The 20,158-nt window shown below is 40.6% G+C and overlaps 1 protein-coding gene and 1 non-coding gene across 2 annotated transcripts in view; both read left to right on the top strand.

Annotated features, from left to right (window-relative positions):
• PPP1R8 (protein phosphatase 1 regulatory subunit 8) overlaps nt 1-19,669 on the top strand; it is a 24,703-nt gene extending 5,034 nt beyond the window's left edge. Inside the window, exons 2-7 of the mRNA XM_044671386.1 lie at nt 1,898-1,958; nt 9,635-9,788; nt 12,598-12,818; nt 15,386-15,530; nt 16,867-16,931; nt 17,464-19,669. Of these exons, the coding sequence (XP_044527321.1) occupies nt 1,898-1,958; nt 9,635-9,788; nt 12,598-12,818; nt 15,386-15,530; nt 16,867-16,931; nt 17,464-17,817 (1,000 nt within the window). The 3' untranslated portion in view covers nt 17,818-19,669. The remainder of the gene's footprint in view (nt 1-1,897; nt 1,959-9,634; nt 9,789-12,597; nt 12,819-15,385; nt 15,531-16,866; nt 16,932-17,463) is intronic.
• Nucleotides 4,762-4,929, top strand: LOC123243491. The gene has a single exon (XR_006506013.1).
• Nucleotides 19,670-20,158: the final 489 nt, after the last annotated feature.

A 20,158-nucleotide genomic window follows, 5' to 3' on the forward strand; every position in this document is an offset into this window, starting at 1 on the left:
GCGGCCAGACTTTAGTGCCCTTGACCCGGCAGGCTTGTGAGGGACAGAGAAGGGAGACGGCCTCCATCCTCCATCCTTGCTTCCGTCTCGCCTCCTCTCCCCTCACCGGGCCAGCTCGGGGATGGGGGGGGCGGGGGGGCGGGCTGGAGGCCCCGGCGGGGGGGAGGGGTGGGAGTGGGGTGCGCCGAGGTGGGAAGTGCTCCTTCCCGGGCCCCCCCTTCCCAACCTCCCTTCTAGGCCCCCGGGGACCGGGACGCCTGAGATAAGCAGAGTATAGAGTCCCGTGTGGAGAGAGGGGGGCAGACGGCCGGACAGACAGACTGGAGAAAGAGAGAAATCGGAAACAAGCTTCCTCCCTTTCCTGCCCTAGGGCTGTTGCCCGGGTGAACCAGGAAACCTGGAAAGAGGTCTGGCCTGTTCTCCTGTTCAAGGGCCCTTTGGTGCAGGATCTTTCAGCATTCTTCCCTCTCCTCCCCCCCCCCCCCCCCAGCTTTGCCTGCTCCTTAAAGGTGGGGAGTGTCTCAGCTGGGTCCCAGTGCCTTCCCTTAGTCGCCAAGCCCTGTACCCTGCTGGGACCTCAGAGATGGTCTAGTTCTCTTCATTTGATAGAGCCCAGATCAGTGCACTGACTTCCAATAGTCATAAAATGTCAGAATTGGAAGGAATATTAATACCTAGACTTGCAGAACTTGAAAAAACCTTAGAGACAAGCCTTAGAGTCCAACCCTGGCCTCTAACAGGTGAGAAAATTGAAGCTTAGAGATACAGAGCTATTTGCCCAAGGCTATACAGTTTTTAGAAATAGAGTATTCTGATAATTCAGCATCCAGACTGCAAAAGTTTCCTCTACAGAAGAGCACACTGCCTCCAATCCCAGACTGCTGGCCCTTGGTCTTAAGGTTGTAGCACAAAACGAGTTGGACTTATTTAGCATGTATTCATTATGTCTTCTGGACATGGTGGGCACATACTGCTTTTTTCATTGTGTGCTAGGGAGGATGTGGTCTAGGTCATGGGATGATGACTATGTTGTTACTACTTAGATGGATATTACTAATGCATTAGTTAGATATTGATAAAGTTACATTTTTTCCACTAAGGTCTAGTTCCAGTGCCTAGGGCAAGGTCTTATTTGACCCCAGACTTTCACAACAAATGAAAGAGCAGAAAGTTTGGATAAAAAAATCTTTTTTGACTTGTGCATAGGATTGTCTCGGGGTCTCTCACCGATATGATCTCATGGGACAGGAAAATCAAGGTTGAGGTGACCATCCTAGATGCATTATGGATATAGAGAAAGTCCTACCTGATGGGAACCTCAAATACCCTTTTGTGTATTTCCCCCCAAATATGTCATGGCAGGAAGTAGGGGATTCCTATATCAGTCGCCAGTGATTCCAAACTGTGTAGCATTTGTTTTCATCTCAGAATTCAAGGTCTAGGTCACTAATCTCTATTTGTACTGTGGTATGACCAACTTTGAGCTTTCCTGACACATTGTTTCACACCTTCAGCCCCAGATACCTCTTAGTTTATTCTGCTTTTTTTCAGATTATAAGTGACAGACTTTAGAATCAAGCCCAGATTCCCTGATCACCACGCTGGAAGCATTTATAGTCTTGCCTTCAAGGTAGACAGATGATTTTAAAATATAGGTTTCTTTACTGCTGTTCTAAATATTACTTAACTGAAGTCTGTTTTAGAGCAGCTGAATCACTGGAGAAGTATAGCATTGAAAGTGGAAAGGAGCTGTAATAACAGCGAAGGAGATGGCATTTCTACTGGTACATGAACTAATTATAGGCTGGTTTGAGAGCTATGACACTCGATGGGAAAAGAAACTGTAAATAACATTCATTGTACTCATCCTGAAGGTGTTTTTCTCTTTATTTTCCAGGGCAGGTAAACCCCCTCCTGGTTTACATCTGGATGTGGTCAAAGGAGACAAGTTAATTGAGGTATGAAAATACATGTCATGAGTTTTTTCCAACATGGGAAGGCATGAGTCACCTTCCACCCCCACTCCTGTGCTTTGTTTTCTAGTAATACTATTTTCAATTCCCATTTTTTTTCCTTTAAAAGCATGTAATGATATAACACATCAAATCCTGTATATCTCTTGCAGACACTAAGGTGTCCTCCAGCTTCCCAGTGAAGAGTTTTTAATAGGTCATGATCTCTAAGGGAAAAAAAATTAACTAAAGGGTCTATAAGAAACTGTCTCTTTTTTTTCTAGGAAGCAGCAAAGGATGTATTGAATGTACTGGGAATTGATTAGGTGATTAATCACATAGAATACAGATTACAAGAAAGAGGAGTTTAAAAGAATTGTCCCTGAGTTTTGCTCAAAGGACAAAGCTACTAAAGAGCCATACTTAAAAGAGAAATGAAAATGTACACTTTGCCCGAAGGAGCCTATGTGTAGGCTTAGGGTCCCTTACTAGAATCCAGATGGAACTTCTAAAAAGGGGTTGTAGGGAGTTAGAATTGTTCCTAGGATGCAAGGTATTCATCACTAAAAGATAGGACTACTATACTATGGTAGCATTAGCAGATGACCACAGAACTGAGTAGATCAGTTTCAGCACTTATTCAGTTCTGATAGAGGATTTTTAATCCAAACAATATTATTGAATTATGATTTCTCTTGGCTTATTCTACATTATGCATTGTGCTGCCCAGTGGTCTGTTTCACAACCAGCCTTCTATGAGCTCCTTGCATGAAGGATTCTCCTACAGGAGTTTATTGCTATTGGCACCTGTTGGAATACCCTGTATGAATTGATATAAGAGGCTGGTTCTCTTCTGCACACAATTTCAGACTGATTTCAGGCCAGTCTTGTCTAGTTGTTCTGTCATAGGTTCTCCTTTTTAAAGTAGAGCTTGTAAGATCCTCCTGTTGAGATTATTTCAGGGAATACTTAGAAGATCCATGAATTTGTGATTTCAGCAGTGAATATGTTTTTTCTACTACTAGTGCAGATCACAGCCCTTGCATATGTTAGTAGAAAATCCATTCTTGGATTACTGTGCCTAAAAAAAAAACCCAAATCCTCACCTGGTAGTCAGCCTTCTGTTGGTGGGTCTTCCAGATGTAACTCAGTTGGCCTTTTAGTGACAGACAGGTGAATCTATTGTTGTTCTCTATCCAAAGGTTTTTGAGCTTGGTACAATTTGTGAGACCTTGTATTTCAGTGGCATGGCCTTCCAAGAGTACAAGGGCACCTCTGGGGCATGGTAAATAAGAGACACCCAAGAATAACCTGGAATAATTGGGTTGAACTGTATATGAAGCACTTTATAATATAGCATTCTGAAAATTCCCTTTTGGGGGAGCGGGGGAGCTAAATGGTCCTTAGGGGGAAAGTTTGGTTACTATGGTGATAGCCTTCTGGTTGACCTCCATGCCTCAAGTCTCTCCCAGCTCCAGGACATCCTCTACTCACTATCAGCTAGGTCTTTTGAAAGACCAGAACTGACCATGCCACCTCTTAGTTAATAATCTCCATTGACCTCCATCACCTTCAGAGTTAAATATAAAATCCTCTGTTTAGGGGGCAGCTGGGTAGCTCAGTGGAGTGAGAGTCAGGCCTAGAGACAGGAGGTCCTAGGTTCAAACCCAGCCTCAGCCACTTCCCAGCTGTGTGACCCTGGGCAAGTCACTTGACCCCCCCCATTGCCCACCCTTACCAATCTTCCACTTATGAGACAATACATTGAAGTACAAGGGTTAAAAAAAAAAATCCTCTGTTTGGTGTTCAAAACCCTTCATAACTTGCAGCCCACTCCCTTACCAGACATCAGACACAGATACTTTCTCTCTCCTTCTTTCCCCAAGCCTTTCTTCAGAGATAATATCTAACATCCTATCTAAATCTTGTTTATAGATAGGTGTTTACATGTTGTATTATTCCTCATAGACTGTGAGCTCCTTGAATGCTCCTGTCTTTTACTCTTTTATCTTTTAACACTTAGCACAGAATCTGGCACATAGTGTAGGGGCTTATTAAATGTTTTTTGATTGAATGTTTGTTCCCCATAGACTACACTCCATCTCTTGATTCCCAAGTGTTTTCAGTGACTGTCCCCCATTGCTGAAACTCCCTCCTCATTTCCACCTTTGACTTCTCTGGTCTCCTTCAAGTCTCAGCTAAAGGTCCATCTTCTACCAGAAGCTTTTCTCAGGCCTCCTTCCTCTTACTGCCCTCTCTTAGGCCATTCCCAGTATATCTTGTCTTTGTCTTGTTTGTTCATAGTTGTTTGCATTTTGATTCTTCTGTTGGGCTGTGAGCTCCCTGAGGTCAGGGACAGTTTTTTTCTTTTATCCCTTAGCACAGTGCCTGTTTTTTGTTTTGTTTGTTTGTTTTTAAGCAAGCAGGGTTAAGTGACTTGCCCAGGATCATACAGTTAGTAAAAGGCTGAGGTTGGATTTGAATTGTCTTTCTGACTCCAAGCCCAGCACTATCCATTGCACCACCTAGCTACCTCACATATTAGGCTTTTAATAAATTCTAATAGAACTGACTTGACTAGGCTTCAAGTAGCATCTCTTATATCAGTATAGGTGGGAAGAAGACAAGTAGGCATAATTTATCAGATTGGCTACTGGCTCCTAAAACTAAATCTTTCTTTTTTAAATGTACTCTTTGATGACTGGGGGTAAGAATTATATAGTGACTGGCAAATCACAATCCTAAGTGTACCATTTTATTATTTTTATTAGCAATAAGCCAAGACTGGTCTTATCTATATGGAATTACCAAGCACTTGATACTAACCAAGCTATCTGTATCCTGATGCTGCTCCAGAAGGTTGGGATGTATCTTGTGATAGCTGGGTTTTATAAGTGCAATATTAAAGTAAACCATGAGTCTTTTAAGCCCAGCATGTGGAGGTGAGCACGCTGGGTTATAACTCAAAGGTACAGCACTGATGATAGTCAGACCAGGAGTAATGGCTCTAATGAAAATCAGAAGACCAGCCTCCTTGATATGAATTCAGTTGTGAGATATTTCCATAATCTAAGACAGTGATGGGCAAACTACGGCCTGCGGGCCAGATGCGGGGTGGGGGTGGGGGCCTGAAATGTTCTATCTGGCCTCCTGACATTATTCCTAATCTGAGGTATACAGTGAGTAGGATACAATACAATGAAATTTCGAAAGAGTTGTCTTAGAAACAGACTGACAGATGAGCATTTCCTTTCCTTTGGCCTCCTCTTTAAAAAGTTTGCCCATCACTGATCTAAGAAATGGTTTTAAGATTGTGAAGCATGGACATTGATGAGCAGCCGAGTAGGTCTTGTCAGATTTCCTTGTTTGATGACTTTTTTCAGGATCTGTAAGGAGTATGCTAGTAAATTTGCCATTGTAAATCCATAATCTGTTTATAGAATATCAGTGGAGAATGCTTTAAGAAATTCAGCCTAAATAGCTGTTATTATTGTATTTTTTACAATTTGTGGCTTACCTTAGAATTTCAACAGATTCAAAACTTCTATTAAGCATTTACTTTGTCCAAGGCATTGTACTAATTTTGGGGGGATTGGTAAGATATTTCTTGTGCTGGAGGTGGGGGTGAAGTGTGTTCACGTGGATTCAAATAACTCTTATACAAGACCAAAGGAGTTAAATGCAAAAAAGAGGTTCAGACAAATTGCTGTGAGCAATTTGAGAAGGGAAATTTTACCTGAGGCATGAGGAGTAGGGAGATCTGAAAAGAGTTTTGTGTCCTAGAAGACAGGAGGGATCTCAGCAGAGTTGGAAAGAAGAATCTATTTTAGTCTTGGGCACAGAGGTTTGAAGCTACAGGCGAGAATGGAAGATGGAGTTAGACTAATTTGATTGAAATGAGAATAGATGAAGTGAGAATATATGAAGCCAGAAAGGTAGGTTGGAACCAGATTATAGAAGGCCTTAAATACCAGGATCTAGTGTTTATATTTTATATGGTAGGAACCATGGCGCCTTTTGAAGTTTTTGAGTAAGGAGTGAATTGATCAGAACAATACATTGGGAAGATTACTTGGGAAACAGTGTGAAGGTTGGAATGGAGAAAGGGTAGGATGAAGGTAAGATGAGTAATTAAAAGACTGTTGTAAGGGTAGGATGAAGGTAAGATGAGGAATTAAAAGACTGTTGTAAATGATCTATATTTTAAAAAAAGAATGATGGAACTAGATAGAGTATTTTCAGGGGGAGGAGAGAAGACAAAGGGTTCAGAATCAAACTGGGAGTAATCAGGTAGCACAGTGAATAGAACACTGAACCTTGAGTCAGGAAGACTGGAGTTAAAATCCTACCTCTGACACTAGGTTGTGTGACTCTGGGCAAGTCATATAAACTCTGCCCTCAGTTTCTTCATCTGTAAAATGAGGATAATAACACTACCTACCTCCAAGTTGTGAGGCTCATATGAAGTAATATTTGTAAAGCACTGAGTGCTTTGCCAGTGCCTGGCACATAATAGGCACTTAGTAAATGATTATTTATTTCTTCTTTTCTTCAGACTTTATCTTGAAGTTAGAAATATTTAACAGTTGCTAGTATGCATGGAGTAAGGGAGAAAGAAAAGTTAAAGTTGACCCCCGCAATTATGAGCCTGGGATTCTAGAAGAATAGTGGTACCATTAACTAAAATAGAGAAGGTAAGGAGGGTTGGGGGAGGCAGGGAAAGGGGAGAATGAGTTTATTTCTAGACATGTCACGTTTAAAGTTCCATTGATAAATCTAGATGACAAAATCCAGCTAGAAGTTGGAAATCCAGCATGGGAGCCCTAGGGAGAAGGTGAGACAGAAGATAGAAATTTAGGAGTTATTTGCATGGTAATAGATAATTGAAGCCAGGGGAGTAGATAAATGGTCACTAAGGAGAAGATGTAAAGGAAGAAGAGAGGCAAAGAGCAGAATTGGGATACCCCCTCTGAGGCATGAGGAGTAGGGAGATCTGAAAAGAGTTTTGTGTCCTAGAAGACAGGAGGGATCTCAACAGAGTTGGAAAGAAGAATCTATTTTAGTCTTGGGCACAGAGGTTTGAAGCTACAGGAGAGAATGAAAGGTGAGCCAGTGAAGGAAAAATGATGAAGTAGAAAGGCCTGAGTTGAAGTCAGAGGACTTGGGGCTCAAATCCTGGCTTGGTTACTTATTTTAGGCAAGCCATTTAAACTCTCTGAGCTTGGCTTCCTCAACTATAAAAATGAGAGAGTTTTAGCTGTAGATATATTACTAAAGGAAGGTCACATGAGCCGGGAGAGGAAAGAGGGGATATCAGGAAGTAGGGCACATGCTCCATACAGTGTCTTGCTGCAGAGATCTCAGTTACTGAGTGGTTCAAACCCAGGTTTTGCTAAACCTGCAGGTGACAGGCTCTGATTGAGCTTTTACGACTCTTTAAAAATTCTTACTATTTTAAAGCAGGATCAAACTAAAATTCACACCAGGAATAACTTGTTGAATAGTGTGTGCTGAGAATAAAGCCACATATCCAGGTTATTTAAGTTAAACCCAAAGTAAATTAGATTCAGAGCAATTAGTTTGAATAATAAAAATATTTTGGCCCATAGCAGAGGTCTCAAATATATGTGGAAATCAGATTAAAATGTACTTGGGATACATTTAATGAAATAAGTAAAAATGCAGTAAACATTAGATAATGTTAATAGGTGGTTTTTTAAAGTCATTATGCTGTTGCAAGGATCTTTTTATGCTTTTTAGTAGTCCTAATTCTTTTTGGGGTTGACACTCCTATCCCATTGCACTGGGCCTACCTATCTGGTGCTGTTATAGTTTACTGGAAACACCTCTATTTTGATATAAGTAAATTAGTGAAAATGGTGCCTTCGAAGTAATTTATCTCTCTTTTGTAATAAAAAAAAATACTGAGACATCCAGTGAAACAGTAGCTTTCTGTGGAACCAGGAACAGAGAAATTTCTGATTCCCCACAGTGCCATTCCCTAGGCTACCATCCCTGTTCCCCTACTTTTTGTAGGCAAGAATTTGTTTTTTAAAAAAGTTTTAAGATGAGTTTAAAATTTGCTTCTTTTAATAGTAGGCATAACTAAAAATTAAAGCTTATTTTAAAAAGAAACCCAGCCCAGCCCTGTCCTGCAGGTGTAAGGCTTGTTCTCCAGAATACCTTGGAAGTACTTGGAGGCCTCATGCTGCCTCTATTCTTTTTCTGTGGCTCTACTTTTATTTTTGGCCACTGTCTCCAGAACATGTGGTGTGTTGTTCTCTGCATCCTCAGGGTTGGTGAAGATTTGTCCTTTGAAGGTAAATTCTGCCAAAAGCCATATAGGACCTTATCCAGTGAATATGATGTGCATTTCTCACTTAAAGGCTAGTGATTTTGGTCAGAATCAAAGCAGTAAGCCTTGTAGGACCGAGCCTTTGCTGGAATTCATAAATAGTCTTTGTTTTATAAATGCTTTGAGCAATGGCCTGGTATAGAAGAAACATTCGGCTTCTCAGGGTGACTATTGTGATGAATAGCACTGGTTTGGATGAGTAAATCAGAGTGAATGTGTCAGTCTCATTTCTTTAGACATGCCCTTGTAGTTTTCCTTTTCAGTTTTAGCTTGAAGTCACACAATATGAAATGTTTAATTTTTAGATAGCATTGAGAATGAGGGAGCTGATGGTTTTGCTGTCCCCTGCCCTCGCCATATCATATTTAGAGTAATGGAGTACCATATATTTTAGGAAGGATAGTGACAATTCAGCATCAAGCATTTACTAAAATAGCATGTACTATGTTCCAGGAACTGTGCTCAGTGCTGGGAATACATAGACAAAAATGAGTTTTCCCTGCCTGCTTTTAAGGATCTGATAATCTAATAGGCAATATATATTTAGATCAGTATATACAAAAATACATACAAAATGAAGACATGGTGTTTTTGAGAGGGAAAGCATTGTCTGCTTGGAAAGAGGACACTTGAAAATGGAGTATATCTGGAAAAAGGCAACCAAAAATGGGAAAAGCTTGGAGATGATGACATTATTAAAGAACTGGTCAAGAAGTTCTGGGTATTTAGCCGGAAAAATAGAAGACCTCCATAGAAAGAAGGCATGATTCCTTTTTAAAAATATTTGAAGGACCATCATGTGGAATAGGGATGACTTATTTTTCTTGACTCCAGAGGATACTGAGTTTAGAAATTACAGAGATAAATGTCCAATATAGGGGAAACTTTGTAGTATCTAACAGTTTCAAAGTGGATTGGGTTACCTTAGAAGCAAAATAAATTCCCAGTTGCTAGAAGTCTTCAAGCAAAAGCTGGACAACCATTTATCTGGGATCCTCTCATAGGGAGGGAGTTAGATTAGATATCCTCTGAGGTCTCTTCCAAATCTGAGATTCTCTAAGTGGGGTGGGGGTGGGGGCGGAATTTGAACTTTATTCCTGAATTTGACATTTGATCTCTAGGAGAAATGTTATGAAATGTAATGCATTTGTGTTATCTAAAGTTTCTGAAGGCTTCATCTTAATAGTCTGAAAAATATTTTTGTCTTTGGCAAAGAATTGTTAGTCTACAAAAGACAATTGACTATCTTTATTGATTAGAAAGGGGGAGGTGGGGGAAGCTGTCAATACAAGATAAGTAATGTTGTTTATTTGGTACTCAACCTTAGAAACTGATCATTGATGAAAAGAAGTATTACCTGTTTGGGAGAAACCCTGATCTATGTGATTTTACCATTGATCACCAATCTTGCTCCCGAGTCCATGCTGCCTTGGTCTACCACAAGCATCTGAAGAGAGTTTTCCTAATAGATCTCAACAGTAGTAAGTAACTTTGCTTCATGTAAAACTATTTTGGACTTCTCGATATTTAAATAATACTTTGCTGCTGAATGAACGGGAAATGAATTTTCATTCAGTTTTGCAAATATAACAACTCTTGCCTGCTCTTTTCTAGCCATTGTAGCCATCCTTTTTCCCTGAAATAACTGATTTTCAGAGACCAGGTGGTATTATAAAGGAAAAGGGCATAAGGGAAAGGTTCCTTTACCTCTCCTTCAGAGAAACAGTAGGAGTACAAAAGGATAGGTAGCCTTCCCAGGACCAGGGTTGGTGGGGTAGGAGGAAGTGGGAAGGTTGCCTTCTGGAACCTAAGAATTTATAGAGAAGCTGGTAAGTTATAGATCTTCATTTGGACAGAGTCCTTAGTCATAGGTGTATCCTGCCCAATGTCAATGACTGCTCCTGTGAAAATTACATTACATGAAAACAGCATTATAGAGAGCAGTTAGTTCTGTGGAAGTAATGTTATAAAATGGACCTAAAATTCAGAGAAGTTAATGCCAGGGAGGGCTTCAACTCTTAACTCAGTTTGTCACCAACATCTTGAGGATTAGCCAGATGACCATAGTAGTGGAATCTGGTTATGGCACAGTAGTGATATTATTTTATTTTATTTTTTATTTGTTTGTTTATTTTTTATAACCCTTACCTTCCATCTTAGAATCAATACTGTGTATTGGCTCTAAGGCAAGAAGAGTGGAAAGGCTAGGCAGTGGGGGTCGAGTGACTTATCCAGGGTCACACAGCTAGGAAATGTCAATGGCCACCTTTGTACCCAGGACCTCTTGTCTCTAGGCCTGGCGCTCTCAATCCACTGAGCCATCTAGCTGCTCTCAGTGAAATTATTTTAAAACAACAATGGTCAGATCACAATATTGTGCAGAGAATGTTATTATTAGTTGGACTAGTAGAGACGGGACAGTTTTGGAGAATAATGTAGGATTATTTGACTTTGGAAAATAATTCAGATTTTTTTTATTACAGAAAATTCATCTTCCTGATTGTTTTACTTTGGCTGATATTAAAATTGCTATGTGACTAATCTGAATAAGTGCTGCACTTTTTTCCAGAGTCTGGCTTATGTAAAACTTTAGTATAATCAATTGTGTTTGCTTTCGACATAGACATCTCTCCCTTCCTCTCTTTCCACCTTTCCACCTCCTCTCCCTTCTCTCTCTTTCTGTCCTCCCTTCTTTCCCTTTCCTTTTCCATATATACACATTACTTACATACATACATATGTACATACACACATACAGTGTATATGCATATTTCTCAGTACATATACATTTCTCCCCCTTCATACTATCCTTTTGCAGAGATCTCATTTTAGATATGTAGCCTATTTGGACGAATAACTTACATAACTCCTACTATGTGCTAGGCATTGAACTAAGCATCTTGCAATTGTTATTTAATCTTATCCTCACAACTACCCTGGTTGTTGTTATGTACTGAGGGTGAGTACTATTGTTATCTTGATTTTACAGATGAGGAAACTGAGGTAATCAGAAGTTAAGGGACTTGCCTATGGTCACATAGCTATCAGTGCCTGTGGTTATATTTGAATTCAGATCTTCCTGACTCCATGCCCAGTGCTTTATCCATATGAGCCAACTAGCTGCCTCAGTGAACTAATGATAATTTTTCATTTGTGCCCAGGGCATGTGACAACTAATAGCAAAAAAAGCAAGCCTTAGCTTATGATGAGTAACTGTTGGAAACCAAACTTGGACTAAAAACATTGCCCCAAATAATTTATATACAGGTTGAGAGTCACTTAAATGAATTTGAAGTTCCAACTTCATTTCACATTTCTTTTCATTACATGAGATCTTGCTTCATGACTGCTTAGCCCCCTGGATCATCATGAGTGACACATGATGGCATTGGCATTGCCTTGGGAGAGCCAGATCTCCCACAGTCCCTTGTTCCCTTGTATGTATGTCAGTCTTTGAATTCCCATTTTGGCAGAGCCCAAATGGGAAACTCTCGGAAGAGGATAGGGTGGTCTTGGAACTCTTGCTATTTTAGACAGGCCTTATTCTGTTCTAGGGAAACTCAGTTCACAGGTCTAGGCTGGCCAGCTCATAACCACTTTCTCACTATGCATTTTGATAGTTGCTAAGATCTCCTTCACCCTAGTCCAGACCAGACCAGCCTGGCAACAGTAGCATTCAGAATTCTGGGACAGCTCATTTCGAATCTTTGTAGGGAATGAACTAGACATGTTTAAGGGTCAGGGAAGGAAACCAGGCTTTTTAAAATCAAGAGAAGGAGATATCTGTGCTGGGGATTGTATGCAAGCCACTCCAGAGAAACTTAAATTTTCTGAGCAGAAACCTGAATGCAATCATTAAGTTAAAAGAAATGCTACATATAGTCATTGCTTACAGGCACATTGTCTCTTGTGCTGGTTGCTTCATTTGGCGGGTAGGGGACAGGAAGGAGACCGAGGGGTGTAAAGCCCCAGCTCTGACAGTTCTTGACTTTGTGACCTTGGCCTAATTACTTAGTCTCTCTTGACCTCAGTCTTGTTATCTGTAATAGGAGAGTAAGAATATTTGTACCACCCACGTCATAGTCTGCTGTGAGGCTTAAACGAGAGAATGTATATTAAAAGTGTTCTATAACTGTCAAACTATATTAGTGTAAACTGCAGGGTGAGTGAGCTGGGAGGTCACTGTGATGTGGGACTGGAGTCCTGGAGAATATTCTCTTCTCTCATTCCAAACTCAGGGATATGGTAGAATGTCTCATTTCTCATCCCTACCTTTCTGATCTTTCCCAGCACACGGCACATTCTTGGGTCATATTCGATTGGAACCTCACAAGCCACAGCAGATCCCCATCGACTCCACAGTCTCATTTGGTGCATCTACCCGGGCATACACTCTGCGTGAGAAGCCTCAGACATTGCCATCAGCAGTGAAAGGAGATGAGAAAATGGGTGGAGAGGATGATGAACTCAAGGGCTTATTGGGCCTCCCAGAAGAGGAGACCGAACTTGATGTAATTCTGTGGTATTGTTTTGATATTTTGGACTGCTGTTTGGAATGTAAATGGTGCAGAGATATCCTCCATTCTTGTAATTTACAGTTATAAATTACTTGTAAATTATATTTCTCCACTTGGGAGAACAAAAGAATAAGCAGCACACAGAGCCTCAGAGTCCCATAATGTACATCAGCATTGTTACTGGTGGGAGGTGCATTGTGATGCAGGCTTACTGCATCACACCTGCAAATGGGGAGATTATTTGGTGAGGGGTGGGGGGCTAAGCTCATCCATCTCATCTCCCTTGCTTTGTCATCTTCATGGACTCATAGACCACATTGTAAGCTGTGAATCACAGGTTTTCATCTCTCCCCTCTAGCTGGGTGCTTAAAGAGAGAATAGAAGCTTTAGCTTATTTATTCAGCTGTTCCTTTGTATAGGCCACACAGCTTAGAAACTTTTAGGATGTTAACACAGGACTTACTCTGGTTTTCTGGGCCTTGCTGCCCACAGGAGGAAGCCATTTCTAGAGCGGTACAGTCTGCCTTTCCTGGAAGCTGCTTCCCGTGGGTCTGCTGCTGACGCACCTTAATATGAACTGACATTTTATAGAGCACTTTAAAGTTTGCAAAGAACGTTTACATGCTTTTTTTGTATGGACCTCACAGCAACCCTGTGAGGTAGGTACTATAGGTATTATTTTTCACATTTTACAGTTGGGGAAACTGAGGCTCCAAGAGGTTCAGTGGTTTGCCCATGGTCATAGAACTCCTTGAGTGTCTGAGGAGAGATTGGAACCTAGGTCTCCCTGAGTTCAAGTTCAACACTGTAAACAATGGTACCTTATTGCTCTTGGGTTACTTTTAAAAAGAGAAGCAAATGAACTTCTTCCTGCTTTAGACAGTCACATAATTATGACCCTGATATAGGTATAAATGCATTTTAAAACCCAGACTTATAATTTCCATCTCCAGGACTGATTTGATTTAAATAATAGAGCTATTTAAATGAAAAGTCATCTTGTTCATAAAACTTCTAATTCAGTTAGAGTTTTACATTTTTTAATTTAACTCTTGTATTCCTCTGATACTTTGCTGGATCTGTAATCTTATTTGTATGGGTAATCTTTATGCTAAGGTTACTGTAGCCTCCTCTCTCTATCTTATATGATTCTAGTCTGTTTTGCTCCATGAATCCCCTGTAGAGAATCCACCCTGACACTGGAACCCTTGCTGATATTGCAGAAAGGGGTCGTAGACATTATGTGTGTATATACATACATTCATATATATCCACAGATGAAGATAACTTCCCAGAGCCATAGCTGCATAGATCCATAGCAAAACTAGACCAGCCCAGGTCACCTGACTCCCAGGGTTCTTTTCACTATACCAGTGTTTTATTTTCCTGGCACAAACTGGCAAGATTAAAATTAAACTCTTTCCTATCATTTACCCTATAGGATATGGCAATTATATGGGTTTGTGATTTTTTTAGCTGGTGCCTGTGTGCCAAATGTGTGCATATGTGTGATTATTTTAGATATGGTATCTGTAGATATGGTAAATGAGAGAAATGTATAGTTTTCATGTTGTAAGTTTGTGCCAAGATGAGAAATAGGTATGATAGATAGAAAGAACCCTGGAAGTCAGGAGACTAAATTTGGCACTAAGATTTTGGGTGAGTTCCTTTAGCACTCTGGGCCTGTTTTTTCCCTTTGAAATGACGGGTTTGGGCTTGATAATTCTGCAGCCAGCTTCTTTGGCTGTTACCATTCCGTTTGTTTTCCTACCTTTCCCCCGTGAATACTATCCGCCTTCCCTCTGACTCTTAGTGAAATACTAAAGGAAATGCTGTGTGGCCAAGCATCCTCCAAGGACTGGTCTCCAGAAATTGGAGCATCCAAGGCTGCATTGCAGATTGGAGTAAGTCCAGCAGAAGATAAAGCAAATAGTTGTGCTGAAGATAAATTATTGAGATATTATTATTGAGATAGATGGATGGGTAAGAATAGAATGGGGAGCAGACAAGGAGTATGAAATCTTAATGCCAAAATTAAGTACAGATTTTCTAGTCAGATCATTTAGGCTTTTTAAATGAAATGCAGAGCACAGGGAAAGGGACTCCTTGTTCTTTGCAATTTTTTCTTTTTGCTTAAAACCAAGTTCTTTGAATTTCTCCCAGTCTCACTGCATCCAGCTACCTCCTCTTGCCTGTCATCATATATCCTTTAATTTTCAACATAAAATACTAAAACTCAATCAATCACTTTTCTTCAGACAAATAATTCAACCTAGGTAGTATTTGCACCTTTTTTCTCATTTCATTTTGATGATTTCTATTCCACTAGTCACTGAGGAGTTCCCAAATCCTGAGAAAATAAGCATCATTAGGTATGTGAACATATGATCAAAAGAAATTGAGATTTTTAACCACAGCATAGATCCCCATCTGTCTAGAAAAGGACAAGATGAATTTTCAAAGGCTCTCCTGGTCCTGAAACTCTTATCTTGTTGCCCTGCCCTGAAACCTTTATCTGTAGGTACACTGACTCCCTGTCTCCTCTGTGAACCCATCCTTAGAACTTGACAGAGTTCAACACAGCCCATAACAAACGGATTTCCACTCTCACTATTGAAGAAGGGAATTTGGACATCCAGAGACCAAAGAGGAAACGGAAGAACTCTAGGGTAACATTCAGTGAAGATGATGAGATTATTAATCCAGGTGAGTGTGTGTTCTTGCTGGTTTCTTGAGAAGAAACTTATCCTTCTAGAGAACTGAGCAAATGTCTTTGGTGGAGAAAAAACTGGGGTTCTAGTTAAAATAGATCTGCATTTGAATTATGGCTTTGCTACTTGTTAATCTTGTAGTCTCATTTCTGAGTTATCAGCTTCATCATCTATAAAGTGGGAATTAAAATAGATCTGCATTTGAATTATGGCTTTGCTACTTGTTAATCTTGTAGTCTCATTTCTGAGTTATCAGCTTCATCATCTATAAAGTGGGAATGATCAAATTTGCACTAACAGCTGCAGAGTGCTTTTGAGAGGGAGGGTCAGATGAGTTCTAGTGTATATAAAGTACTCTATAAATGTTATCCTTGTTCTAAGCCTTGATTCTCATGGATTGGGCTTTAGGAAAATAGGGCTATCCTGTATTACTGCCATATTCCATTGCCAATTTTTATTCCTCATAACCTAACCTTTCATGACTAAGTCTGTAAGCTAGCAAGTAGCAAAGCTAGGATCACAACTTAAATCTCCTCTAATTCGAAGCCTAGCACTCTATTATAGAGGGATTCCTTCTGTCACAAAAGGGTTGTTTTAAATAGGAGTTTGGTTTTAGAAATTCCTTTTAGAAACATAACTGTTTGGATAGGCATGCTGCCCTTATTCAGACTTTTAGTACTCTTAGCCTTTTTTTTGAAACCTTTCGTCTTAGAATCAGTACTGTGTTCTGTTGGTTCTAAGACAAAAGAGTGGCAAGGACTTGGCAATGGGTGTTAAGTGACTCTTGTTCAAGGTTGCACAGTAGGAAGAGTTGTTTTAAGGCTAGATTTGAACCCAGGGCCTTCTGTATCCAGGTCTGACTCTCACTGAGCCACCAAGCTGCCTCTACTCTTAGTCTTTTTAACTGATCTGTCCACTGCTGGGTCAATGAGACCAGGAGTAGGATTATAACTTAGTAAAATGTGTTTACAAGCTGCAGAACTGGACCTAGTTACCCCTGTTTGTTGCATAATGTAGTTCAGTGAGTTGGAACCCTTAGGGATTTTCGATCTCTAGCCAAAGTGTGGCCTCTGGATTTGAAGTTAAAGGAATTCAAGTCAAAGTGCTAAGCTCTGTTCTCTAGTCTTTATATTAACTTGGGTGGCAGATGCTGGGGTAGAAGGAGGCTTGTTCTTATAGACATGTCTATCTGATATCACAAATTAGTTGTACAAAATCATGATGTTATAGGGGAGCGGCATTTAGCACTACAGGAAAAACTTTATGGAAGATTTGTCTGCATTCTTCCCACTTAAGCATCAGGCTTACTGTGTCCTCGTTCTTCTTTGCAGAGGATGTGGATCCTTCTGTTGGAAGATTCCGAAACATGGTGCAGACTGCAGTGGTCCCAGTTAAGGTATGTATCCACAGTGTATGGCATGTGCTGTTTGCCGTGGGGGTATGGTCTTGTTTTTTAAACACTCTTTCCTCATCTAAGTGAGGTTTGAGTGTGCAATTAATTGTGCCATTTGGTTCTTTGGGTTCTTTTGGACAGTCTCCTAATGATTCCTTGCCTTATATCTGGCTGGGAGCTACGTAATGCTCAGGAGGCACCATCTAACTAGCCCATTTGATGCTGCCTGCTGTGGATGTGGATACAAAAAAAGGCATCTCAGTGGCAGAATTGTTTACATTTTCTTTCCGGGAGGGCTCATGGTTGCCTTTTTTTTCCTTGGCCTCTTCCTATTGGTTGGGTAGTTGGACTCGTTGACATTTAAGGTTCTTCTGAGTCTTTGAGTCCAAGACAACAGTTTAGGTAGAAGAGGGAAAATGGGAAATTGTCTTGTTTACCTGTACCTTCACAGAGATATTCAAAGAGTTTGATTTAAGCCAAACATCTGTCCATTCTTTTTCTTTACATTTCTCCTTTCTTTCTTTGCAAATCCTAGAAGAAACGTGTAGAAGGCCCTGGCTCCCTCAGTTTGGAGGAGTCAGTGAGTAGGCGCATGCAGAACTTTCCATTCAGCGGAGGATTGTATGGGGGTCTGCCCCCTACCCACAGTGAGGCAGGCTCTCAGTCACATGGCATCCACGGGACTGCACTCATTGGTGGCCTGCCCATGCCCTATCCGAACCTCGCTCCTGAGGTGGACTTGACCCCTGTTGTGCCATCAGCAGTGAATATGAACCCTGCACCAAACCCTGCGGTCTACAATCCTGAAGCTGTAAACGAGCCCAAGAAGAAGAAATATGCAAAGGAGGCTTGGCCTGGCAAAAAGCCCACACCCTCCTTATTGATTTGATATTTTTGGTCCTGGGGGGGTGGGGGGTGGGAATGGGGTGGAAGGGTGGTTTGGGAGCTAATGAACTGAGGAAAAAAAAAAAACTTTCCATGTGTGCAGTATCGTCTTTCAGAATGTCTCTTGGTGTCCTAACCATGTAATTTTAAGACTGGGGCTGGGGTTGGGGTTGAAATATCCCCTTAAAGATCTATCTTCAGAATGCTTTCTATGTATAGGAATTTATTTCATGCATCCTTTGAGCTAAAATGCCCAGCCACCTTTTCTCCAGGCCCTTTGAACCTCCCCTTCTAGGATCATTTTTTTTTATTTGATGTTATATATGTGTGTGTATATATATCATTTGTAATGAACACCAGGCCCTCATCTCCAAAAATTCAAGATAAGTTGGAAGGCTGTGTAGCAGGAAAGCTACTACTAGTATTACTGATGATGTAGGTCATGTGACCTGATTTGTACTTGCTGTACTTGAAATTCCCAGATAGTTTTGATTTTAATGAATTTTCCCTATGGTAATAGCGCTGTCATGGATTATAGACTGGTCAGAAAAGGTTCTAGAGTTCTTCATGGGAACTTTATCTAGGTTTAAACTTAAAAGATTTTCCCCAGGTCAACACGTTGAAATCCCATAGTTAGGCCTTTCCCTTCTGTCCTTGCTGTTGGGTTGAGAATGGTTTGATCTCTTTTCCTCTGTAAGCATTGCATTGTAGATACAGGACTGTAGTTTGGGGTTACAACATGGTTTTAATTTTACCCATGTTTTCTTATAAAATATCAACACTCCATTTGCAAATATTTCTCATTTGATTTCAGGGTACTATTTTCTCAAGGCTTTATTTCTCCTCTCAAAATGTGTTATAAAGATAATTTTTTTTAAGGCTATGACCAGTTTTAGGGTAGTTTAAACTGAGCATTAAATAATTTTATTTGGCAAGTGACTGACTGAAGGAGGACTTTATGGCTAGATTCAGCAGCTTTTTCCTCCCTGTGAATGCAAGTCCTTGTTAGCTAAGAACTGTAAGGCTGGTCTTGACCTACACACAGGAGGTGAAGATAGGAAACATTGATGTGAGCTTTGGACAGAAGTTTGTACATCTGTGAAATAGGCTTTTTTCCACATTTCTGTGTAGCTTTTTACTTGTAACCTTGATTACATTGTAAATTAAATGCGACTTTTTGCCATTTGGGCTGGGTTAGTGTTTCAGTCCCCATTACCTACTCCCACATGGTTAGAGAGTGTTTTCCATCCCAGAATGTACTGATCTATTCCCATTTTGGCACTGCAAATGAAGATTTCTGATGAAGGTGGAAATTCTAATTAGCTATGTAGGTCCCCCAGCTAGAGCTGAAAGGGCGTAAAATAGGTTAACGTGTACTGTCCTTCCTCATGGAGAGAAAGCTTCTGTAGCCCTGCCCACCCAAGGGTGTATGCTTGGTGTTGTTTTTCTACTAGTGAGAATCGTTTGTGCAAAGCTGCCTCCCAACCCCTCAAGCAGTACCCCCACCTTCTGGGACCAATTAACATGTGTTTTTGAGGTGGTGTGGTGGTGGAACAAACTGAAGCCAAAGGTTAAGATAGTGGAGTTTTGCAGTTAAATAAAGGTAATAGCTTTTTAATTAAACTTGTATCTCTTGGTATTCTGGAATATAATTTAATATAGAATAAATTGGATAATTGCGTGATAGGCTATAGAAGAATGAACCGTTGGTGGGAGTGGGGGAAAGTCTCATCACTTGTCACATTTATAATAATTGATCTAGAGAGAGGATAGATTCCCCTCCCCCCAAGATCTATTAATAAGAGCCCCCTCCTGGACACTGAGGAGAATGTTCTTAAGTAGGCCATCATCAGTCCAAAAAGTTGAGCAGTTTAGATTTACTGGACCCCATCACCAATTTGTAGTGGAGCAGGTTGCAGATAGAAAAGTGGAGTCAGCTTAGGTCATTTTCCTAGACACAGGTCTGGAGCAGACCTGGGTGTGAATACATCATGAATGCTATGTCTCCTGTGACTTTGGGTTCCCACAGTTGCCAGATATATTGCCTTTTAATGATGGGATTCTATTGTTAACGGAAACCCAGAATATATTGCACTCTGCATGTGGGACAGCGACCACAGGACTTGGGGGTTGGTTTGGCTTTTTGTTTCCATTTTTTTTAACTCCAGAAATTGGACCAGGGCACCTTGACTGCCCCTAGCATTCCTTCTCCAGCTTCCTGAGTGCTTCTCTTAAGATACCATCAGCCTGAAATGAAAAGCAATTTCTGGTAGGTGACTCAAGTTCTCTGAAGATCTGATTTCCTGTAAGCCTTCTTGCTGACCAGCTCTCTTATAGCCTTAGGC

Source organism: Gracilinanus agilis, chromosome 3 (genome assembly GCF_016433145.1).
Source record: "Gracilinanus agilis isolate LMUSP501 chromosome 3, AgileGrace, whole genome shotgun sequence".
NCBI classification, from domain to species: domain Eukaryota; kingdom Metazoa; phylum Chordata; class Mammalia; order Didelphimorphia; family Didelphidae; genus Gracilinanus; species Gracilinanus agilis.